The following is a 27,697-nucleotide window of genomic DNA, read 5'->3' on the forward strand; positions in this document are numbered from 1 at the left end:
TTTAGTTTCTACCAATATAATTGTATTATTTAACAGTTTTAATAAAGACTTTATTATTATTATTATTATTATTATTATTATTATAAGTCTTGTTATTTCTAAGTTGTTAAAATTTTAAATATGAATGAAGCCTTAAAGAGCAACTGAAATTCGTTAAAATGACACATTTTTTTTTTCATGAAAACGAAAGTTGCCCCTATTTGTTACAGTCATATTTACCTAAATTAGAGATATTAAAATAGGGAAAAAAAATTTAATTTAAAGAAGATGATCATTTATATTATAAATATCTATCTTTTCAATAATTTACATATTTTATTTAATTGCGTTTTGCAAGTATAGTATATGTATATTACTGAGATAGAATCCTATCCTACTAAGTAGGAACTTCCTACTAATATTATAAATGCGAAAGTGTGTAAGGATGTGTGTGCGTTTGTTGCTCTTTCACGCAAAAACTACTGAACCGATAGCAATGAAATTTGGTACGTAGGCATCTGGACAACCGGAATAACATATTTTTATTCACAACAACTTTTTATCCCAATATTCCTACAGGATACGGACATACGCGGGTGAAACCGTGGGGCGCAGCTAGTAGATAATAAAATAGATCCTTCCGAAATTAAAACAATGCATAGGTTGTACGCTTTTTATATATTATAACGCTTTTAAATATCTTACATAGGTACTTTTATAGTTGAATATTTAAAGGCTTAATTTAAATAGCTGTTGCCCGCAGGTTCGCCCTCGTGGACAAAATAAACAACGACGACTCGTATATCAAAATCGGTCCAGCGGTTTGTACTGTAGGGCGTACCAAAAAGATGACATACAATTTCACATAGGCACATAAAACGGCACTCGAAAAACATCGTCCGTGGGGTAATAACATAGAATCGATTGATTTATTACTATTTGATACAAATAGCACACGAAATAATAAAAATTTCATAACAATCACTGTTATAAGCCAATTTGTGTTCCTACTTCAGGAACCCCGTAGGATTTTGGATCGAGTTGGCCAAGTTCTGGTGGTGGTGAAGTGGATTATGGCCTGAACTCTAATAAGAGGCGTATGTCCCAGTACTGGGAACATATATGTGCTGATGATGATGACAAATCAATTTCATATTTTCTTAAATATATCTTTAAAAAGGTCACCTATCCACCTCGGGGGAGGTACCTATCCAATTTAAAATGGCCCCTAATGACCACTATCCTACTTATATTATAAACGCGAAAGCTTGTATGGATGGATGGATATTTGTTTCTCTTTCAAGTAAAAACTACTGAATGGATTCTAATGATACTTAACAATAGTATAGCTTATAAGTCATAAAAAGCCATGAGCTACATAAATACTTACTATTGCCCGTGGTTTCGGCCGCAGTTTAGTTTATAAAACAAAAGAAGTATCACACCAATATCATCACGGAGTTATCAAGTAACGTAAACCAAAAGAAAATTACCAAACTGAGACCCTCCGTTTTTAGGAACGTCGGATAAAAACCGCATGACTACTTCATTACTTGAGTAATTTCTCCAATTCCTCCGAACAGATATGAAATTAGTGGTTTTCGCGCTCTGATAAATTCAAATTACCGAATAAGTCCGATATAATTTTAATACATTTTTTTAGAAATGATAATGCGCCTAATGCAGGTTTGTGGAGTTATTTAGAAAGAAAGAAAGAATCGTTTATTTATCTCCACAAAATTACAATTAATAAAAACATTAATATTAAGACAAATTGTTTTGTCAAACTGAAAACGTTTTGTTTAACACAATAAATAGCTTACACAAGAAAACAATTAAAACAAAGAAAAAAAATTACTGAATTTTAAATTATACAAAATAAACTATATAATTTCCTCCCTCGGATGTCATCCTAGGAAGGACAAAGGGTAGTTTATTTTCGTTCCTGAGGTAAGCACGCTCAAACAAACGAACTCTTCAGCTTTATATATTGTATAGATATGGATATATAGACTAAACTAGTTGACCCAACAAACTCTGTTCTGCCTAACTTATCATTTAGGAGCATGGAAAATAGATGGTGGCCGAATCTTAGACCTTCCCAATATGCACAAACAATTTCATGAGAATCGGTCTAGCCGTTTCGGAGAAGTACGGTAAATAACATTGACTTCTAAGTTAGCTACAAGTTCAAGTTTATGGTGCTAGTATTAATGATCGATAAGTTACTAAGATAATTTTTTTATTAAAGATATATATCTCGCATAAGAAAATGTCATATCAATAAGCAATTGGGGTCTCACCAATGACCTAGATTTCTCAGCACATTGGGAGCACGCGTCACCTTAATCGCAGCGAAACAATCTCTAAATAAGATTGCTTATAAATTTGCTATTCGAAGAATTCGCGTAGAGAAATTCCGTCTTTATTTGCACAATTATAGAAAATCATGTTCCATTTAAAAGTTCAACCAAAACGTGTTTAGTTGTTTTACCTACTATAATACACACATGCACAATGAAAACAATGTTTTAATGGGTTTAATTTATTCGTTTACAAGACGCTCGTCCCGGCTCCGCCCGGATATCAAGATTCCTGTTTTATCCCAAGAGTGCGCAACGGATCTGGATGCGGTTTTTATAAATAGAGTGATTCATGAGAAATTTTTGAAAGAATAGAAAAAATTTGATCACGAGGCAGGATTCGAACCTGCGTATCTTGCCTAACCGTAGCAACGCCTAGCCTCTCGGCCACCCGTGATCCTGCCGTGATAGAAAAAATTTCTATTCTTTCAAAAATTTCTCATTTATAAAGCATTTCAATGCTATAAAACTAAAAATTAAATTTAACAAAGGCCGCGTTCCATCGATACAATATTGTAATCATTGAAATAATGTTTCGTATTGGTTGTGATGGTTCTTAATCATCTCAATAGATGGCGTGGGGTGCCCCTTAGGCACATGAAACCGAAAGAGTAGAAGAAATTTGATTACTGTGGCAGGATCACGGGTGGCCGAGAGGCTAGGCGTTGCTACGGTTAGGCAAGATACGCAGGTTCGAATCCTGCCTCGTGATCAAATTTTTTCTATTCTTTCAAAAATTTCTCATTTATAAAGCATTTCAATGCTATAAAACTAAAAATTAAATTTAGAGTGATTCATGAGAAAGTTTTATATGTAAAATAATATCTTTAAACTACTCCGAACTTAACGTGTGTGAAGCCGCGAGCAAAGCTAGTTTTGTGATTACACAACACGTAGAATTTAGATAATTAGGCTTCCGGCTTTCTAGAGTAGAAAAATCCTTCACAGGTCAAGGTATACGTAAAATATTACCTAATATTAAAGAGTTATATAGTAGCTCAATTTAAAAATACTAAAAACCTAAACCTGTACTAGCGGAAAGCCTTCGACTTTGATATATATTTACACTTGGTGAAAGAATTTACGAAATTGGACCAGTAGTTTCTATGTTAATACTTTTCAAAAACACAAAGAAATACACAAATTAAAAATAAAACTTTCTTAATATAAGTTTAAATGTATCGCATTAGAGGGCCTACTATAGCATTAATGGATATAAATGGAAGACGAAAAGCCATGGAATGTTATCGCTTAAGAACCACAGGCCTTCCTTTGGCATCATTATTATGATATGACTAGATATTTAAGAAAAATTATTTTAACATTGACCTGATTTTAAAAGAGCAACTACAGAGTTTCTTGCGGACTTCTCTGTAGACACTGCTTTCCGAACGGGTGGTAGGTAAATGTTTATTGTCGGCTTGTGAAGGAAATCTGGTTGAATGAATAATGATTTAGTTTTAATTGGAATTGACTACAGTTACTTGACCAGTTTGCTGAATTATGATTTACTAGCTGTGCCCCGCGGTTTCATCCCATCGGTCCATATCCCATAGGAATATCGGGATAAAAAGTTGCCTATATGATATTTCAGTTGTCTTTTTATCCCAATATTCCTACGGGATACGGAATTACGCGGATGAAACCGCGGGGTGCAGCTAGTAGTACTATAATATAGTGAATGTGGATGTTTGTCACCCTTTAATGCAAAAACCATTTAACAGCAGAATACTTCTTATCTGCAGGTGAAACCGCGCGGCCCATCTATTTTATAAAATAGATGGGCCGCGATATAATTATATTTATATTTATAATGTAACAATTAGTCGTTGTGAGGGTTCTTGGAAACCTCCACCAATGAACAACCATTTACTTTCAGGTCGAACCTTCGGGCGTCCCTTCAAGAAAATGATCCAGGCCTTCATTCCACTCGCCTTTCAAATGGGCGCAGCCTCCACCTGGGCGGTGGTGGCCGCTCTGGTGGGAGTCAAGACGCTGGCTGTTACATTGTTCATCCTAAAGTTACTGCTGATAGCTGGTGCTGCTAAGGTTTGTGTGTTTACGACTCTTCTAGAGGAAGAATGTGATGTTTGTTTGTGTATTTGTAACTAGCGGTCCGGGATAAAAAGTTACCTATATGTTATTCCAGTTGTCCAGCTGTCTACGTACCAAATTTCATTGCAATCGGTTGAGTAGTTTTTGCGTGAAAGAGCAACAAACGCACAGATCCTTACAAAATTTCGCATTTATAATATTAGTAGGATTAAGAAGGATAGGATATAGGATGTATTGACACCGATCCTTGATAAGTTTCAATTGATATCTAATGTCCGTTTAAAGTGGGTCAAAATCGAGTCTAAAGGTCACGTACAAACAAACATACAGGTGAAGCTAATAATATAAAACTCCATGTAGTCGTGTTAGTTACTTACTCAAAAACGCCTGAATGGATATTAATGATTTTTAGTTTGTTAATTTACATTTAATTCTTTATCCTTTTTTGCAACTCCTAAACGTAGTAGTAGTAGTTTTACAATGTAGTACTGCTTTAAGACGGCATTGTAACTCCACGGGACAATACTATGACATCATTATTATTATCTACTAGACGCTCGTCCCGGCTCCGCCCGGATATCGAGATTCCTGTTTTATCCCAAGGGAGCATATCGGGATGAAAACTATCCTCACCCCAGTCACCTCGTACCCTGTCTGTATACCACATTTCATCAAAATCTGTTCAGCAGTTTCAGTGTGATTGACGGACGGACAAACATTCAATCAAACAAACTTTTACATATAATATTAGTGTGATATCTATAACACTAGCTGCACCCGCCAAACGCTGTTCTGCCTTATACTGATCATTTAGGGTTATGAAAAATAGATGTTGGCTGATTCCCAGACCTACCTGATGTGCACACAAAATTTCATTTGAATCGGTCCAACCGTTTCGGAGGACTAAGGTAACTAACATTGTGATACGAGAATTTAATATCACTACATAGTATAAAACAAAGTCGCGTTCTGTCCCTATATCCCTATGTATGTTTAAATCTTTGAAACTACGCAACGGATTTTTATGAAGTTTTTTTTAATAGATAGAGTGATTCAAGAGGAAGGTTTATGTGTATAATTAAATCTATTAAACTACGAAATAATATTAAAAAATAAATAAGTTTTTTTCTCAACCATATACACACATACAAACAAAAGTTGGTCCCGTACTAGATATTAATCTGTATTATAGGTAAATATCGCGTGCGAAGCCGCGGGCAAAAGCATACGATAAATCCACGTTTCGTCTCCCAGTTCATTATTAAAATATTATTTATATAAAGGTTATGTCAATACATTAGCAAATACACGAGTGCCTCTGTCAATATTATAACAAACCATTAAATAGTCAACAGCGAAATATCTGACTCTGACCTTGTAACTTGAATTTATGTATCATTCAGTACATATTGCTTAGACTCAGTGACGTGTGTAAACAGCTTTCACTGACACACAGCGTTATTTTTGTTGTTAACGCCAAATCTTGTCATGTATCTTGCTCTAGCTGTGTCCCGCGGTGCTATCCATGTAGTGCCTGATGTTATGTGGCCAATAACATCGGATACATCGGGTACAAACCGGCTCAATAAATTGGCTTTCTAACACCGAAAGAATTTTTCAAATCGGGCCAGTAGTTCCTGAGATTAGCGCGTTCAACCAAACAAACAAACTCTTCAGCTTTTTAATATTAATATAGACATGGGTGAAAGGGGGGCGAAAGGTGTTTACCCCAAATTTATCGTGCAAAGCCGCGGGCAAACGTAGTACTAGTACCATGTAAAATAAATAATTTGTAATTTCGTTTTTTTTTTTATAAAGCTGAAGAGTTTGTTTGTTTGAACGCACTAATCCAGGAACTACTGGTCCAATTTGAAAAATTCTTTTAGTGTTAGATAGCCCATTTATTGAGATAGGCTATAGGCTATATACGTATCACGGGCGAAGCCAAGGCGGACCACTAGTTAATTATTATTCAAAGAGATTTTCTCGATTTCAGATTGGCGCGCTTTTCGCGTCCAAAACCCACCACAGCTCCGGGTGGGAAGCGCCGCATCAGAAGGAAATACACTTGCATATCCACAACGGGCATCATGCGGAAGAGCAAATACCCATATGTAAGAGATCTTACAATTCACTTCGGTCTATTTTAGGTCATAAGTATAAAAATCGTCGGCAATGAAGCTGGTGGATCGCCTGATGGTTAGCGCTACCACCGCCCGTGGACATTTGGAGAGGTGTACAGTGGCCCATATCTAATATATAAAATTCTCGTGTCACAGTTTTCGTTGCCATACTCCTCCGAAACGGCTTGACGGATTTTGATGAAATTTTTTGTGCTTATCCGGTATCTATGAGAATCAGACAACATCTATTTTTCATCCCCCTAAATAATCAGAGTAAGGCAGAACAGCGTTTGCCGGTGCAGCTAGTTTTCTATAAAATAAACCTAACCCGTTTTGAAATCGATTCACGACAAAATAACTAGAAACTCTTTTCTTAGAACGACATCTAGTGTAAAGTAGTGAACACTAATAACTTATTTCTTTTAGTGCTACCAATAGCCGCTAGATGGCGTTAAAACAAATCATAATAATATCGTGTTTATATCAATAAGTGCAATACTATTTTAAGATTTTTAGTTAATTCCGTTGATTATACCAAGATACATTTAATGTTTGTTATGTTAAAAATATGAAGATCGAATTAACGAATTATTTATTATACTATAGAAGAAGTTACATCTATTGAACAACAGATGTCGCTTTTATAATATATGACAATATTTCCAACTATGCACTTGGAACTTGGAATTGTCCTTGTTTCTATGTCATCATCATCACGTTCCCACTGCTGGGACACAAGCCTCCTATGTGGGTTCAGGCCATAACCACCACGCTGGCCAAGTGTGGGTTTACAGATGTCGTCGAACTTTTGATTCTTCGACAGTTCGGTTTCCTCTTAATATTTTTGAAACTCAGTATCAATAACCTAATTTTTATTTCAATGAATCATTAGGCCAATAAAAGGGGTTGAGTTTTTTATTTGGATCTAAATAAATCCCGTTCCCATCGCTTATTTCATTCTCAATTAATCACAAATATGAAAAAAAAAAATTTTGTAATTTTTTTTATTTTTTTTTTTCAGCACCCTGGAGTAGAGAAGGCCAAGGTGCAGACACGAAGAATGTGAACGTCGTCTACGAGCCCTATGGCGGGCCGCAAACCATAAGTACCCCATACGGGCACTATATGAAAATCGAACCAGCTAATCGTGTACAATGAAATAAAAATGAAACAGTATTTTTTGTTCAAAGTTAGGTTATGTACATAGGTTGCGTGGTAGATAACACTCAATTACGAAGGCTGACCTTTATTTCTTACTTTCCGTAGATTTTTTGTTTGTTAGGAATTTCTTTTCCTTTGGTCCTATTTTAGAATTTGGGATGTAAAGGTTTGTGTATGTATTTTTGTAGAAATTAATTCTTAATAAAAAATAATGCACTGCCCGCTTTTAAGGGGTAAGGGATAAGGAAAGGATTGACGACTAGAAAGAAGGAATGGACTGGGAAGGGCCTCACCCTTCCTAGTCTAAAAGGATACAGGAGTTTTAACTGGATGTTGTTTCTTAAAACACTACTTAATATAGAATTGGAATACAGTGTCCTATGTGTTATATAAAATAAACAAATAAATAGGCTTGTCATACAAACATAAAACGCAAAAAAAAAAAAAAGAAATAAAGAAATAGTTCATTTGTTCACCTAAGCTATCCATGTCATGTTTATTTTATTGCGTTGTTGTGAAAATTCGTTTAGGAATTATATAATTCAATTTATAATCATTTCTAAACGAATAATGTAAATAAGTTATTTAATTAGAGTTACCATTTATTTATTAAATAAAATGAAGTATTAATTATTTAAAATAATAGCTAATAGTTGAATATTGTGGTGATTGTTAAATTATTATTTATTTATTTATAATTCATTTAAGACTACGCATCCTTTATTAAATAAAAATATTCTTGTATATTATAAAAATTATGCAATTTGAATGGCAGTCTTTATTTTGGTTCCCATAATGTATTTTGAGATTTAAAATTATACATTTTTACACGACTCAAAAAATGGAGAGTAATGTTTTTGAGATTTTGCGAAAGATAACATTTATTTTACAATAACTACTAATTAATATTGTAACAGGCGTACTGGGCTAGATTTTTCTTAGTTGTAATTTGTATATGATAAGACACTTTTCGAATCTTATGTATTTGAGGGTAGTTTGTTAGATTGGTTAACAACTACCTACATTTAAAAATAAAATAAACATTGACTTGAATTAATTTATTGATTTTATTTTCATTGTTTCGGTCATAAATTGGATGGGTGAACAATTTTGAAAAACATGCTCTTTAGCTATTTTGTACGGAACTCTTAGTCTCGCGAGTCCGACTCGCACTTGAACGTTTCTTTTAGTCTAAGAGGGTAGTTTGATAAATGACTAATTACATACTACAAGTGAAATGTAATTTACTTTTAGGATAATTAAATAGTGATTTTAAACATTATTTTCAAACGATTTCAGAAAAAGTGACTCGAATTCGACTGTGTTTTTTGGATTTGTTACCGCAGAACTTTCCACTGGATCAACCGATTTTGATGATTCCCATCCCTCGTGCTTCCATTAGAATTGTCTAGAACAGACTATTTGAAGAGTTTTTTTTTTGTTAAAATAAAATTTAATTCACACATTCATATGATTTGTATAATTTCGACTTTAAATAAGGCTTAGACATTAGACATATTTTAATAAATACAAGCTGCTCCCCGCGGTTTCACCCGCGTAAGTCTGTATGCCGTAGGAATATCGGGATAAAAAGTTGCCTATATGTTATTCCAGTTGTCCAGCTATCTACGTACCAAATTTCATTGCAATCGCTTCAGTAGTTTTTGCGTCAGAGTAACTAACATACACATGCACATACATCCATCCTCGCAAACTTTCGCATTAATAATATTAGTAGGATATTTATTTGTAAACCGTTTTTTAAAATAAACAAACCAGCTTTTTTTCGTATTTCAAAGAAAATCCTAAATTCGGTGTTAACACGCTTTTATAAGCTTCACCTGTATGTTTGTACTCCTTTAGACGTGACTTTAACCCACTTTTAATGGACAAATCTAATTCAAACTTCAAACACTTATCAAGGATCGGTGACAATACAATAATTTCATGAAATAACTGATTATGTTGATTAAGATTGCCAGGATTTAATCATTCGCGTTTCGTTTACTCTGTATGGGAGCAAGTGAGGAAATATAGTTCTAGATTCTATCTCTATCAATATGTTTTCAAGTTTTTCTTAACTAAATTCCTGTAATATATCGCAATCTAAATATATATAACTTAAAGGTGACTGACTGTCATAGCAATCAACACACCGATTGGACGGATTGGGCTGAAATTTGGCATGGAGATAGATTTTATGACGTTGGCTAACGTTCAGAAAGGATTTTAATAAATACTACCCCCGTATGCGAAAGTTTGTAAGGATGTGTGTGTGTTTGTTGCTCTTTCACGCAAAAACTACTGAACCGTTTGAAATGAAATTTGGTACGTAGACAGCTTAACAACTGGAATAACATATAGGCAACTATTTATCCCGATGTTCCTACGGGATACGGACTTACGCTGGTGAAACCGCGGGGCGCAGCTAGTGTATAATAAATCATCAATTTAGTTCAATTCCTTACTACGATGTAAGACAAGCCATGATTGATGACGCTAAGTTAATAGAAAGTCCATAAAATTTGCATTTGTTTATTTCAATTTATTGGTTATTTCAAAATCCACTGTTACACAATATAGCTGTTAATATAATTAACATATGTGTCATGGCCGAATTAAGGTTTCAGTTTTAAATCCAACCCAGAAAAAAGCTCTCGCAAGATATTGTTGTGTAATAAAACAGAAGTGGCTCAGTGCGAAGCAGTGGTGGCTCGGTGGTGAGGACCTCGGACCTATAATATAATAAGAAAATCGATAAGTCGGGGGTTCGCGACTAGGCGAGCGTCCAAGAAATAAATTGATTTTTCAATTTATCTGCGCATAGATAACAGCACCGCTGTTCGAAACGGTGAAGGAACACATCGTGAGGAAATCCGCATGTCCATGAATCAAAGTTTTAAGACATGTGACATTTACCAACCCGCACTTGGCCGACGTGGGGGATTATGGCTTGAACCCTGGACGAAGAATAGGAGGCCTGTGTTCCAGCAGTGGGAATATGTATGGGCTGATAATGAAAATAATAGAGGCTAAAAACAAGAAACAGGTAATACAAGAGATAAGAAGCACACATTAAATTGTAAAATCATATCTGTACGGAATGCTTAGAACCCTTAAATCCAGCCCCTGGATATTCCCATGACCATGGTATACAATGAAATACTCGGGGCTCTGAAGCGTTCAGATGTGGAAGGTTATAAGTCACCTGAACATCAGTCAGTCAGTCATTCTATTGAACTGATTCATGGTTCATTTTAAAGGCGATGCGCTTCAACGCCGAACGTAAATAATAGGCGTAGGCTCTTAATGATTTTTATTCATAGAATTATGATCACGAAGAATAACAGATACTATATTGTTTTTTATCTTTATGTCTGTCTATAGATTTCTTTCTTTAAAGGATATAAGATATTTTTATCCCTGGTTCCACGAAAACGGGATCTATGCTAGTAAAGCCTTTTGGAAAGCCAGGATACTATATTTAAACAAATTTTATAGAAAATTTATTACCCTATCCACTGTCACCTTTACATTTATAATTACAGTATATTTTGCCCTAGATTCGTTATATTATTCAAGGCAAATGCATCAAGTTGAAACCATTTGTACCTACGTGATAAAAAAAGCAAATCACATCAAGAACTATCCATGCATTTTAGCGTGAAATTGTTATATAATCACCCATTTAATCACGATATTAGTTGAGATATTGTGAATTTATTCAAATAAAATTGAGCATCTATTTTATATTAACGGCGGTGACGTCACAGCTTGTTAACCTTGGAACATAACCTCTGTCTGTCTCGATGTTTTGAGCTTTGAACGGTGAATATTTTTATTTCTATATTATTCATACGAAAATCGAGTTTTTACATATAACACTCGAATATTCCATATAAAACGTTAAATATACGTTTGGAAGAATTTGTCTTGAGAATAAGATGTAATAAATGAAATCTGAAGGTTCTTGGCAGAGATGACTTTGAGCCATGAGGCCGCCAATTGTATAATTCCTTTGTAAGTGTTTCTATATTTTCTATTTTAATTTTCACTAGCTGTGACCGTCGTATCCCGTAGGAATATCGGTATAAAAAGTGCCTATGTGCTATTTTAGTTGTCCAGCTATCTACGAAGCAAATTTCGTTGCAATCGGTTCAGTAGTTTTTGCGTGAAAGACGTAAAACACGAATTTGACATTTTCTAAAAAAGATTCCTAGCTAGATCGATTTATCTCCCCCGAAACCCCCTGTATACTAAATTTCATGAAAATCGTTGGAACCGATTCCGAGATTCCAATTATATATATACAAGAATTGCTCGTTTAAAGATATAAGATAAGACCGTAATAAATTGACCGCCAAGGTGGTACAGTGGTTAACGTGTGAGGGTAGAAACGAGGTTCTGGGTACGATTTCCGGTAGGGTCCCAAAAGTAAAATGTCTCGATCGCAGGACAGAGGAAGGCTTCACTTGTCCATAAAGAAAATCTATCAGTGAAACAGATGTATATCATCTGCCCCATACCCCACCAGAGGACACGGGACCTTAGTTTTAATTATTCAATAAAGAATGAAAGATATAAATATTATTTAATAGCTACACGCCTCGGTTCCACCCGGGTAGTCATTTATAGTTAATGAAATAATCTATCCTATATTTTAAGTTGGTTCAAACTGCACATGGTGTGCGAATTTGTTTAAAATCGGTTGAGTAGTTTAGGACATTATTTCTATCGTGGACAAACAATCTGATACGTAATTGATATATATTAAGATTACATTTGCCCGTTGCTTCATTCGCTTTGTACCTGAACGAAACAACATACAAATCTGGGCTATAACCTATTTTTGTGCTAAATTTCAACAAGACCGGCTGGCTATTTTTTATCGTACTTATAATAGCAGTAAGAATAGGGACAGGATAAATAAAGGATAGGAAAAGCCGTCTTTAGGGCACTGACCAAATCCCCTTGAGCATTATTATAGTTTTACAGGAATTAAAATTATTACATGTCCTTTATCGGGTCTTTAACTATATATGTATCAAATTTCATCCCAATCGGTTCAATAGTATAAGCTTTAATAAGAGATAGGCTGACGGATACACAGAGTTATAGAGCCAAATTTTAAACTCGACTCGTTTTTTAACATTTATATTAAGCACAAGGAAGGTTCTTATGGGGGGAAACACATAAATTTGATATATAAAAAAAAACATTTTCATTACTGCGAAGGAACAATAAATTTTGACACATCAAAATTCTGTCATGGAGCAGGATCAGCTTTCAAATAAAATAAGAATCACCGAAATCGGTGCACTCAATAAACTATTAAAAACACATAAAAAATAAAAACAGAATTTTGAACCTCCTTTTTTGAAGTCGGTCAAAAGGTACATTTCAACGTTAAGCTATAATGTATAAGAAGTCGATTAATAAAACATGCACTGTAGAGCGTAGGAGCAGCGCTAACAAGGTTGGCTAGGTCGTGTGACGTCACACAACTTATCTTATTTCAAAATAACTACCTGGGGCCGGGCGCGATGTAGTCACTCACTAAAAATACATTAGCATTTCTTTTTTTGCATTTAGTTGTGTTACCTGGTACCTGATATAAAATTTAGCATGTTTCCTAACTGTTAAAAAAGTGAAGTCCCATGTCCCCACTATGGGGCAGATGATATATATCTGTTTCACTGATCAATTTTCTTTATGGACAAGTAGTCCTGCCTTCTGTGTTCTGCCAGACCGAGACATTTTTTTTATGTGTCCCCACCGGGAATCGAACCCAGGATCCCTCGGTTCTACGCTCACGCGTTAACCACTGTAACAAGGAGACCATCTGGAGGTCATTTCTTTACTGAACAGTCAATAATTTCTCCTGCATGAATAATCTGCTGTTATATAATCAAAGGATAAACATACGCGGTTTTAATATCAATAAATACGCAAACTGTATACCCTAATATATGATAAACGGAAAAAATATCATTAGCGCGATTCAGAGAATGTGTTTCTATCTCGCACAATCTTCTTAATTTCTTCCTTATTCTTCTCTGTAGGAAAACAGAACAAAACGTAACCTCTAACAGGCTATGTCTGAAATATCGACAGACAAAGCCAAGGAGAGGCTAGGTCAACGTTCTATTGTCTTCTGGTCTCTTCTGTCTTCTCGTATCTCTTCTGTCGTCTGCTTCTTTATTTAACTATTATGTTCTCTCTTCTGTCTTCTTCACTTGATTTTGATAAACACATAATAATAAACAGTAGTTATTTTAATATTTATAATTACTACGCACTACAAGTATAAGTAAGTTTAACAAGTAAGTTAATATTATAATAAAAATTATGCTTAAATTGAAGTTAAAACTAACAATGTATTTGTAGCTAAAACAAAATCGCACGCAAATAGGATTATTCGTTTAATAGCTATGATTCTATTTATATTTTTTTCATCTTTGAACAATTTAAAAATTATTTTGTATGTATTCTCGTATTCTCTTACCTACTTTATATTGAAAAGGCGATACAGATTTTGATGAAATATTGTACAGAGATAGAAACGAAATGAAAATATGTTTACACTAACTTATTAATAGTAATTCAATCTAATTTCGTTTAAATTTACGCTATTTTTTGTTGGTAGAGATTTCGTAAGTCACATATAAACGATTTCAACGCGCCCTAGTATCTAGTCAACTTATGATTGCATATTTTAAATTTATTTTGTTTTAAGTGACAACATACTTTTTTAAAAATAATAGAAACATCGACATTAATATATTTCATCCTTGTATTAGATTGTATAAAATAATTAATAACATTCGCGAATTTGAATTGTAAATTTCCGTTTGTTGACATTTCGATTTTTTTTTTTTATATTTTACCTATATACATAAAATATTATCTGGTTCTATTAGTTTTGGTGATTGTTCTGTATCCGCCATTTTAGTTTGGTTTAGATTATCCTTTACTATTCAAATGAGAACTATGAATTATGTATTTATTAAAAATTAATTCGATTTATAAATTAACTAACCTCTGTTGAATGGTTGGAGTAATGGAAAGGGTATTTCAATTGTCTACATTTATGGAAAGTAAAAATATGTAATTTTTTTTCATACTAGCTGTAATCCGCGGCGTCACTTGCGTGGTGCCGTGATCAAGCTCTGTACCAAATTTCATGGAGATACGATAAGCTCTTTTCGTGTGAAAGTGTAACAAACATCCATACACCCAAACATCCATTCATCCTTCCATACATGCAAACTTTGGCGTTTATCATATTAGTAGAATCTATAACTCAGCTAATAACTAAATCGTTGTTACGTTACCCACAGATTCAAGAGTAACCACAACGTCTTAAAGCAGTACTAATTCCAGTGTGGGAAAGTGATGGCGCTAGATCATCTATATATTTTTCCGTCCTTCTTCCACACTGGAATTAGTACTGTTTTAAGACCTAATAGTAACCTCCTAAACTATAAAACTTGTATATTCGCAACTCAACATCCACATCTGGTATTATATTGGTAGGTAGACTGAAGTTCTAATTAATTATTATAATACTAATTGTAGTCACAAACATTTCGATTTCATTTGAATATCAAATTGTAACAAGTTTAACCACCTCTTTGGTAGAATGGTTCATGGTCAACGAGTTTATTTAACAAATAAGTTCTAGGTTAAAACGCTAATAGAGACGAAAAATTATCTGTCATATAAGACCCCGATAGGCAATCCGTCCAAAGTCCCTGAAAAAAATTCGGGACTAATAACTCACACTTTAAATTAATAAAAATACAGTACTAAAAACTCACACTATAAATTAAAAAAAATTCGGTACTAAAAACTCACACAACGAATAAACAAAAAATACTATTCTTATACGGGTCACACATTCGCATAAATACACTAACCCCCATGCCCCAAGTACGGGTAATATTCAAGCGTTTTCCCATACATTTACGCAAGTTACCAGTCAACAGTACACGTGTACAAGCAAACGAAATCCATACAGGCACATGTCTCAGTCGTCAGTCGACACACGCGTCTAACAAACACACAGACAAACGAATTATGAATAATCTATTCACACACTAAAACTACAAAAAACAACACACGCTCGCGGAATGACAAAAATCTTGAAATCCTTGAGACAGACGAGTAAAAGGAGCTACTCGTTTGATGGAATATCATTTCGTATGGATTATATGTGATCCGAGATCAGCTTACACTGGTCGATATTAAAATTATGTAAATTGTAACATTTAACGGCAGAGGATATTTTTTAATGTTGTGTGAGGCAAGCGTTTAGATTACGAAATATTGAGGCCACGGATCCTGTTGTCAGCGCAATTTATTTAAATGTATTATTAATAGGCATATATCTTGTATATTTTAGCTTTTATGTGTAAATAGATGTATTACATGGCCCCGAGGACATGGCCTATAACACTCAGATATCTTATGGTTCCTGGGATTATAATTTCTTTACAACTATGTATTAAATAATGTAATATATAGTATTTATATTATTATTAGTTATTAATATTAAATAATAAATAAAAACTCACAAACTGTTCCTCATTATAATGTTTGTATAGAAAAATAAGAATTAAGGTTTAAGGGTCATTATGTAATGATTAAAATTATCTCCCCAACGTTAGGTACAACCTACAACGTATGTACATTGTACATACGTATGTAAATATGGTTTTTATATAAATATCATAATTGTTCACGTAAATAAATAATTTAAGGCTATAAAGGTTAACAATTTATCATAATACAATGTAAGATAATTTTTGCATACTTAGTTGCTAAGTCCGCTTTGATAAACATAATATATAACACACTAGCTGCGGACGAGCCCGCGGGTAAAAGCGAGTATTCGTATGTTATTTAGGTAAGCTAAACTATATCATTAAAGTCCGTTCAGTGGCTTAAGAAGTTCAAACATACATCCATTCTCACAACTATTACGACTTAGTAAGAATAAATAATTTAAACATTATTTTATGGGGATTTTTAAATCACTACCTCAAATCTAGTTACCTAGAATTAGAAGAAGCTAGAATTTTTCACTTCATAATATATCTGCAAACCAAATATCATAAAACCTTCAAATATTTCTTAAGTATGATCAAACTAAGCATTATAAAAACTAGCTACGCCCCGCGTAAGTCTGTATCCCGCACGAATATCGGGATAAAAAGTTGCCTATGTGTTATTCCTGTTGTCCAGCTATGTAGGTACCAAATTTCATTGCAATCGGTTTAGTAGATTTTGCGTGAAAGAGCAACAGACACACACACATTCCTACAAACTTTCGCATTTATAATATTAATAGGATTTATTAAAAACATTCAGTCGTTGTCGAGTTTATAACGCGTATAATATAATAAAAAATAAACGAGACATTTATTTGCAAGATAAACTATTCGGAAATCAGTGAACAAACCAAAAAAAAAACATTAGTTTAAAACCCATTTCCTAAACTAAAAAAAAAAACATTAACCTCTTTACGAGAACACAACATCTAAATTGGAAAAGCATATTTAAATAATGACAAATCACATCCGACATCCGTGTGTGAATCAGCCCACTACATCTATTCTTCTATCCTAATAATTTAAAAGCGTATGTTTGTTTGAACGCGATAATCCCCAGAACTACTCGACTAACTTCAGAGCTTATTTCACCTTTGGCCATGTACGTGATCCCTGAGAGTCTAGTGATACAAAAATCTCCCAGAAATTTAGAAACAAAGCTGTTTAATATAGGGACGCATCGCTAGTAATATTGATTAAAAAAAAACCTTACAGAGATAAAAACTTTTTAAAGGGATGTCAAGAAATATTATCTATACTAATATTATAAAGATGAAGAGTGTGTTTGTTTGAACGCACAATTCTTTCAGTGTTAGATAGCCCATTTATTGAGGAAGGCGATAGGCTATATATGTACCACGGGCGAAACCGAGGCGGACCGATAGTATAAAATATTTGGCCCGAAATTATCTGTGCATATTTTTATGGCGTGAAGGAGACCGTCTTTTCTACATCATGAAACGCAATTTGGTGAGCATTTATCCGTTTTGATGGGTTTTATTAGAAAATTTTTTTAGTAATAATTAAAACTAATTGTCAATATAAGCGAACTTTTTGGTAGGCATGTAAATAAAAGTCAGACTCCTTAGCGGCATGCCCCAAATGCGCCCGAACAGTCATTTATTGTAATTGAAGTAGTATAAACCATCTTATCTTTTGAGTTGGATCAAACTACACGTGGTGCAAATTTTATTTAAATCGGTTGAGTAGTTTAGGAGTCCATCGCGAACAATGTGACACGTAATTTATATAAATTAAGATTTAAGTGTGTCTGAGCTAAGATCAAAATGCCGTAGACTTGTATTTTACGATCCGAACGACCTCTAAAATATTTCGCATGCCCAAATGTATGTGTGTGGGTTGAGATTTCTTAGATTATAGTTTCTCGTTTTTGTGTCTTTAATTGAATAAAACCTCTTTTGTAATTTATTTGTTCATGATGTTATGTAACATTTGCTAGAATCTCGATAAGTGTGGCTTCGCTTAGGATCAGTTGAAAAAAATTGTTCATTTTTTTTTTATAAAATCCCAGATTAAAATCCTACTAGTCCTACTAATATTATAAATACGAAAGTTTGTAAGGATGTGTGTGTGCTTGTTGCTTTTTCACGCAAAAGCTTCTGAACCGATTGCAATGAAATTTGGTACGTAGACAGCTGGACAAGTAGAATTATATATAGGTAAATTTTTATCCCGATATTCCTACGGGATACGGACTTACGCGGGTGAAACCGCAAGGCGCAGCTAGTTAAAAATGAAAACAGATCTTAATCTTGCACAGACGATGTATACAGAATAATTTTAGACTAGATGTAACCCGCGGCGTCATTCGCATTATAGCCAGGTACAACGTAGTCCTTGTGCTAGAGCTAAACTGTAATCTATCTCGATACCAAATTTCATACAGATACGTCAAGCTGTTTTCGTGTAAATGAGTAACAAACCCATACATTCATACTTACGTTTATGATATTATTAGGATGTCAGTAATAAATCAAATTAAACGTAACACACGTTTTCATTTATTTTATAGCGTTTTTAAGTCATACTACTGCTTATATTTATAAGAAACTAGCGCTCCGCACCGGCTTCGCCCGTGGTACGTATATAGCCTAGCCTTCCTCAATAAATAAGCTATCTAACACTGAAATAATTTTTCAAATCGGACGAGTAGTTCCTGAGATTAGTGTGTTCAAACAACCAAACTCTTCAGCTTTATAATAGTAGTATAGATTAAGCTCAAATTCGGCAGATTTATTCTCATGCGTTAACATTGTACCATTTCTCAATGCTACATAACTAAAAATTAAATTGTACCATGTCTTTAAATTCAGTTTAAGATATAAACTACATTTTTATTTAAATACTGAATACAGCGGCTGGCAAGGTTACCTTGTAAGAAATAACCATACATATATTAAAACAGTAACCGAATCATTTACATAAAATATTTTTAAAAGAGTGTAATTGTTATGCAATTGGGTGTTTTATAAACCATAAAAGGATTAGGGTTTTTTTTTGTGTTTGTGCGTTTATAACGCAGAATCCTCTGGAAAATTTTGACAAAATTTTATATATAGAAAGATTAGCAATAGAATTCAATTAATAGAATTTCAACCATTCAAGTAACCGAAGGATAAAAAAATTGAGTCATTGGATAGGTCTTACAAAATCTACATTTTTTTGCAAACATAAACAGATGAGCAACTTAAAACACATGAACTACTGTCTCTGAAATCCTAAAATACTAAAATACGTCATTCAACAACACTCCAAAATAATTGATTTCGAAGACCACGCGAGTGAAGTCGCGGGCGAAACGCTAGCTAGCTATACCAATAATGAAGGAGGAATTCACATTCCATATTAAAGGATGTAGCTATATAATCGAGTTTAACCTTTGAAACAATTATGGTAAGGAAATTATCATTTATTGCGCAGCCATCAATACGTGTATAGACATAGCATGGATGAATTACATACGTCATAAATAACTCTTTTTTTTTTTTCTTTTACTGAACCCTTGTACAGATATTGTCTATGGAACAATTCAAATACGTCGATTAATGATTTGAAAGTCGTTTTCTATCATGCAAAATTAAATAAAAGTATATTTGAATGTTGAATTACTAGTATAGTATTATGTTAACTGTGGTTGCATGAAACGGTTTAAATCTTTTTACTTTTATGAATATCTCAAAAATCTTACGTAATAATTAAACATGTTTCGTTTTAAAAGTATATGGATTTAAATACAGCATTTTGGATAATTGATTGAATTGAAATTAAAAATAGCTCACCTTATCTTAAGCCTTGGACCACAAAATTAATAAAAAAAATGATTATTATAATAACCGCTCACACGTCTTTTACGCACAAACACAGAATCGTAACTGGCTTGAATTAACGCCACCCATTCACGTCACAAGATCAATTTTAAAATCAATACAACGTCCTTAAAACACTATGAATCGATTAAAATTATACAGAAACTGGTTGAATATGTTAGGTGGCGCCATTTTTGTGCCAGCGCACTGGCCGAAAGACGTTAGACGTTGGTTTAAAAATAATATAAAAAAAAAGATAAAAGCGCGCGAATACGACGATCGGTATGCTATGGTCTATGGAGGAGGATTTTGGCGCGCTTTAATTTGAATGGTTCTGTATAATATTAAATTGAATAAGGATAATTTAAACGAGTTGCGATAATTCTTCTCATTCAGTATTTTCCTTAATGGACATTTTCGAGTCGGAAAAAATGTGATCCGATCCGGTCGGTCTAAAAAATCAATTAGAGACGTATGTTTTTCTTCGTTTGTATATTCACCGGGTAGTCCTGGATCGTATACCCACTCGATTTAGAATATAAAAATAAATAATTTGGTTTAGCCTGCTTGGATAAACATAACTTAAATATATCATCACAAATATACTAACTCAAAAATAGATTCATAACGCGAACGCCTTGTGGTCAATAGTACCTATAATTTCTTATAAGAAAAGGCACAACTAATTGTAACTACCAGACTTTAGAAAATGAGAAATGCTCCTCTTATGCTACATACTTTTCTACATAACTTCTTGTATTAAAATAAATTTCAACGCTAAAAACAAAAAAGGTAGGTTCCCGCAGACACCTACGGATCTCCAAATCCCTTCTCCGAAATGTCATTGTTCAAGGTTGTTTTTGACACACAAATGTCAAATGCAAATATATCCAACAAAGATACACATGATCACTAAATGATATTCTATTTGTGATTTTTAAAAAACGCTCAACCGCCATTTGTTTTAAACAACACATGCATATTGCATGCGTTCGTGTGGGTGTGAGATATGGACTTAAATACAACGGAGAAGAGAATATTACATTGTTCTTAAATTTTTGAATATTCTTTTTCTTCAATCTATTAACAGCTAGTTTTTACTTTTGCACAGATAATTGAAATAATTTAGTAACACGTGGTGTAACGTTTATTTTTTGAATTGAGAACTAATAAAGCTGCTTAATTTTGGAAGTTTTAAATAATAAATCTATGACAAAGGAATAACATATGCGTGCAAATGATTATGAGCTCATATACTCTGATTTTTTAAAGGGAAATTTCTAGTAATTTGAAGTTCAAGCACAGATAGTACGAGTTTATTAACGAAAGAATACGATACAGACTGAAAATTAAGTTTTATTCAGTCCATATGTATACTAATATTATAAAGCTGAAGAATTTGTTTGTTTGTCTGTTTAAACGCTCTAATCTCAGGAACTACTGGTCCGATTTAAAAAATCTTTCAGTGTTAGCCCATGTATTGAGGAAGGCTATAAGGCTATTTATGTACCACGAGCGAAGCCGGGGCGGACCGCTAGTAAAGTTATAAAAGAGAAGATGATTTTTATACAATCATACAAAGACAGTTATAAATTACTAATTTAAATTTAAACCATAATTACTTTACCATAACACGACCGAAGTCGCAGACAATGCTCTAGTCAAGTTAAAAGAGTGACGTCACACACATAAAATTATTTGACTTTTGACGGTAAAATTACACAGTATTACCCTCTATTACTTCACCTTTGAGCATTTATGATATACGTCAGTATTTTTTATTAATAATCCTATCCTATCCTACTATCCTACTAATATTATAAATGCGAAAGTTTGTAAGGATGTGTGTGTGTTTGTTGCTCTTTCACGATAAAACTACTGAACCGATTGCAATGAAATTTGGTACGCAGACAGCTGGACAATTGGAATAACATACAAGCAACTTTTTATCCCGATATTCCTACGGGATACGGACTTACGCTGGTGAAACCGCGGGGCGCAGCTAGTATGGTATTATATAGAGACAGATTTAGTAAGTAACTTTTATGCTACAGCAGGCAACTGAGCTGGTGGTTCGCCTGATGGTAAGCGATCATAATCATAATCCTCCCCACATTTGCAGAGGTAGGGCCGCAAATGCATTTCCCGCTCTTAATGTATAAAGGAATCGGAAAGGATTCAAGACGACAATAAAGGAATGGTGAGGAAAAGGATCGAAACACAGTAACATACTATTATTTCACCTCTCACATCTGTAGGGGTGTGGTATCTTTCCATGTGATCTGGCCCAATTCTGGCCCAGCCCAGTCTGAATTAGCACATCCCTATATAAGACGAGAAAGAGAAAAAATAAGACTGAAATGTTGCTACTAGCAAAAACATTTGTTTAGTAAAATCTAATCCTATACATTAAAATCTCAATGCTTGAAGCGAGGCCGTATTACACAATTAAAGTCAGATAATTATCTTAATAACGTTATAAATATTCATTTAGTTAAAATTAACTGAACGAGGCTATCCAATTAGCTGTTAAAATGACAAGAATTTGAGTGAGAAATTTCTTAACGTATTTAGAAAATTTACCGCTTTGGGATCTGGGAAACATTTGTTTTTTTGGGATCATCAATGAGTTTTGCATACAGAATCGACTGGTACAGAATCTTAAATAATTTTATTTAATTGCCGGTTCGTCGTGACTTAACATTTAATTGGTATATTATAATTATTAACAGTGATCACTGAATGAAATGTACTTTTAAGTGCATAATTATGCAATTAACGTTTCAGTGTTGTAATTCTAAAATCTCAACCTATGAATTAAGTCCGTTAAATAACGATCAGCTGTTATTCGGCGGCCATGTTTGTTTTTACTTTTTTTTCACAAATGGCATTGGAATGCAAGGCTCGGCCAGTCACGAAATGGCACGGAGGATAATATTAGTGTATTATATTAGCTTAAAGTAATACAGGGACGGAGTTGATCTTCAGTTGGCATAGACATTTATTATCTATGATTTTTTCGCTATAGAACTGCAATGCGTTAATAAATACACTGATATTGTCATAAAATTTTTACTGCTCTAAACCGCATAGAAATTAGAAAACATATTTGTGGGTTGTGCCAAGAATCACAACACTGAATGAATGAATGACACTTCAAATTCGATATTAAAACTTTAATTACGTTTAAATGTGAATTAATATGTTTATTTTTAAACCCTTCACTTTAACCACTCTTCAACTAATATGACTCTCTTATATCTCACAGAAATTTATGATTTAAAGGAATTGTATATAATTTCATGTATTCAATCCATTAGGAATCATCCTATACTATATACTCGAAACAATATCTCTGACATATCAATGTCAGAGATATTGTTTCGAGTGTTATATAATACACACATGTACTTGGAGTTTTTGGGAGAAGGAATTGTACAAAATTCCGATATCGAAATAGCAAATGTATGTGTTTAAAATGAATGCTAAAACTGTGAATGTGATGTCCAATCGTTGTAGAAGGGATTCTGAAAATCAGCGCTCCCAGACAGTCAGGTTTAGTTACTTATTCAGTTTTTATATTTTGCTGTAAACTTCATGATTGAAGAAAGAAAGAAAGGAAAAACATTCATTTGACGAGACAGTGCGACACGAAATACACAAAAAAAATAAAAATAAGAAAACAATAATAAAAGAATGTAATAATAGTGTGTCCCACAGTACCGCCAAAAACGATCTAGTTCAGCTTGTGTTAGCTGCTTCCTGCTACATAAGCGTGTTGTTTAATATTTTTATTTGTATTTTTTTTTTGTTTTATGGATAAAAAACGTATGTTTTTCTCTTAGTCAAACAAATTGGTGTACATGTAGTGAAATAAGATATTCAGGTAACAGGATTGTTTTTCCTTTCTTTTTAAATGATTTGCACAAAATTAAAATCTGTGTCTAATTCCGGCCCTGTACTTATTATTAAGCTCAAGTCTAGATTACTTGAAATCAAAGGTCACTAGTTAGCTTAGGTCATTCCGCGTGGGCTGTGCTCTACCTACGATTTTTATTCATCACTTTAAAAAAGATTATGATATATAAACTCATCTTTTTATTCTCCGTAGCTTTTATAAAGAAAGATAAATACTTTTTGGCAAAAAATAAAATCTCCAAACTGTCGGAATTAGACTTAATATAAATGGGACCGCACGAAAGACACTAGCTTTGGAATAAAAATAAAACCGTCAAAATCGGTTTACCCAGTGGAAATTACTGAGGGGACGGACATAACAAATATTATTGTGAACCTCCTCCTTTTGAAGTCGGTAAATAAGCATCGTTAACTTATCTTAAACTAAACCCTCCGGACGCGTCGGTATTCCGGCCCATCCGGCGCAGACATATTACAATATTATATACGTTTTGTTTGAAATATTTTGCCCAACGCACTATATAACTAGAAATACCAAATAAAATAAATTATAAGTCAGAATTAATCACACTTTACACTAATATCATAAATGCGAAAGCTTGTTTGTTTGGATGTTTGTCCGTCAATCACGCTGAAACTAAAAAAAACTGAACGGATTTAGATGAAATTTGATATACAGACAGGCTATGAGCTGACTTGGAAATCTCTGTTTGTTTCATCTTCACGCCTTTTTGTTAAGTTTGAATTTAATCGCGATTTATTCATTACCTAGCTATTCGCCCCGGCTTCGCCCGTGGTACATATATAGCCTTAGTCACTCAGTGAAGTTGAAGCGTTCTAATGGAGAAAGAATTTTTTAAATCGGTCCAACAGTCTGTGCGAAAACATTACAAACATACATACAAATCTCTCCTCTTTATTATCTTAATCTTAATATATATAAATCTCGTGTCACAATGTTTGTCCTCAATGGACTCCTAAACCACTTAACCGATTATAATAAAATTCGCACACCATGTGCAGTTCGATCCAACTTGAGAGATCGGATAGTTTAAATAATTTTAATTACGATAAATGACTGTACAACCCGCACCCGCTGCACAACCCGGACGGAGCCGGGGCGTGCAGCTAGTATTAGTATAGATATTTTTATCGTGACGTTTGGAAGACGGTGAGCGTCTCTTGAGACTGATCAAATGGACCAAACTATAAAATAATAAATTTAATATTAATTTGATATTATGCAATATTTAAAAACTTAAAAACAAAATAGAAATGATGAAACTTTTGATATCAGATAGATAGATAGATAGATAGATAGATACATACATTAAATCAGCACAAGAGATCAGATAAATAATAAATAATAGTTTAAAAAAAACTAAAAAACACGCTTTAACAAAAATCATATTTTGCAAATTGAAAAATGGAATAATTTTATCAAATTAGTGTATTGTCATCGGTCCTCAATAAATCTACAAAGTTTGAACGAAATCTGGCCGTTTAAAGTGGGTCAAAATCGCGCCCAAAGAAGTCGGTTACAAACAAACATACAGGTGAAGCTAATAAAAAGCGTAAAAATACTTATAGTATCTACACTAATATCATAAAGAGGTAACTGTTGTATTTGTATGTTTGTAACGTTTTCTCGCAAAAATCAATGGACCGATTGCGAAAATTCCTTAACCAATTGACAACAATTTCACTGAGAGACATAGGCTGTATATGTACCTCGGACGAAGCCGGGGCGAACAGCTAGTCGCTTATAAGATTTAATTAATATTGTAATATTTTCTGCTTTTAAAAATCTTCTTATTAATATTCAGGTCCAGTGGTTTTTGCGTGAAAACGTTACAAACATACAAAAAGTACAAACGTTTTCTCTTTATAATATTAATTTAGATATGCTCATAAATATATAGCCTTCCTCATTAAATGGCCTACATTTACAATTTTTTTTCTCAAATTGAATTAGTTGTTCTTGAGATTAAAGCGTTTAAACATACAAAGTTTTCCTCTTCATATCTTTAACGTGTTTAAAAATGTATTGTTTTATAAATTCACTACCGGTCCACCCCGGCTTCACCCGTGGTACAAATATAACCTATAGCCTTCCTTAATAAATGGGCTATCTAACACTGAAATAATTTTTCAATTCCGACCAGTAGTTCCTGAGATTAGTGCGTTCAAACAAACAAACTCTTCAGCCTTATAATATTAGTATAGAAATAGGCTAAAATCTTAGCTATAATACCTTAGCTGACAACAGCTGACTGACCTCATGCATTACGTATGAGCTGACCCGGATGTAGTATAGTGCAGGAGCTGGCCGGGTTTTTGTCTATTTAATCTTAGAGTCTGCAAGGATTAAGGCAGGTTATTGTATTATTCAAATGTCATCTGCGCGATAGTGGGCCACCGTTACATGTTTTTTGGATGTCCTAGTCGACAATGGAGCTGATGGGTCGCCTGATGGTAAGCGCTACCTACGCTCATGAACATTTGGAGAGGTATACGGTCGAATTACACACCTTACGCCTCCCCAAATCAATTGCCGACTTTATTTTGGGAAGGGATTGAGAAAGGATTAACGAGAGGAATAAAGGAAAAGACTGGGAGGGGTAAGGAAAAAGATATGGGCCTCCGGTTCCCCCACTTACCGTGCCGGTTTTCCGTGGGGGTATAGTACTATGCGTAGGGCGATAATTAAGGGAGGTGGATGAGCAAGAAATAAGGCGCTAGGAAAAGAAAGCTGGGAAAATTATTATAAGACGATACTTATGAATACAGTCATGTATTATGTATACAAGCTGCGCCCCACAGTTTCACAAGCGTAAGTCCGTATCCCGTAGAAATATCGGGATAAAAAGTTGCCTATGTGTTATTACAGTTGTCCAACTGTCTACCTACCAAATTTCATTGCAATCGGTTCAGTAGTTTTTGCGTGAAAAAGCAAAAAACACATACACATCCTTACAAACTTTCGCATTTATAATATTAGTAGGATATATAATAAATAATAATTTATATCATGGGAAAATAATATAATATCACTTCACAAATCGCGTCAACCTTTCAAATTCACTTGTATTTTAGGTACGTTTAAAAATTTACACCAAGAAAAATATGTTTCTGACAGAATCCGGTTTGATCGAGATATTTTTATGGTCTTCTTAATTATGTTAATGGATTAATTAATTAACTAACGCGTAGGAAATTATCACTGTCAAACTACTAGAGGACTTATTACGTATGATTACGCAATTGTAATTGATATATTAAGAAAATTAAATTTAGTATGATAACTTATACTTTATTTAATTTAATGTTATCTACATCAGCTGGTTTAGATATATTAAGGCTATCGGTTGTTTTGAATTCGATTTAGCTAATGGCTTTGCTGAGTTAGCTATGAGCTTATGACTCTGTGGTTTTGCCTTGAAATGTACTCTATATTTATTTTTCACAATTTTTAATGCAATTTATTTAAGTTAGTTACACAGATAACATGAAAAGTATAGATTGTAAACCAGCTCCGAGACTATAAAATCAAAATGGCCACCCGCCAACAGAAACCGTCGCTATGATGTCACGTCAATGGTGTCTAACGGATTTCCAAATAGTTGGCCTTTACTACACACATATAAATGTTAATATGC

The 27,697-nt window shown here is 33.7% G+C and overlaps 1 protein-coding gene across 1 annotated transcript in view; it reads left to right on the plus strand.

Moving 5' to 3' along the window:
• The window catches only part of LOC119836424, a 9,566-nt gene extending 1,871 nt beyond the window's left edge, over positions 1-7,695 (plus strand). Inside the window, exons 2-4 of the mRNA XM_038361740.1 lie at positions 4,222-4,391; positions 6,394-6,511; positions 7,542-7,695. Of these exons, the coding sequence (XP_038217668.1) occupies positions 4,222-4,391; positions 6,394-6,511; positions 7,542-7,678 (425 nt within the window). The 3' untranslated portion in view covers positions 7,679-7,695. The remainder of the gene's footprint in view (positions 1-4,221; positions 4,392-6,393; positions 6,512-7,541) is intronic.
• The last annotated feature ends 20,002 nt before the right edge of the window (positions 7,696-27,697 follow it).

The sequence above is a fragment of the Zerene cesonia genome, chromosome 24 (assembly GCF_012273895.1).
Source record: "Zerene cesonia ecotype Mississippi chromosome 24, Zerene_cesonia_1.1, whole genome shotgun sequence".
NCBI classification, from domain to species: Eukaryota; Metazoa; Arthropoda; class Insecta; order Lepidoptera; family Pieridae; genus Zerene; species Zerene cesonia.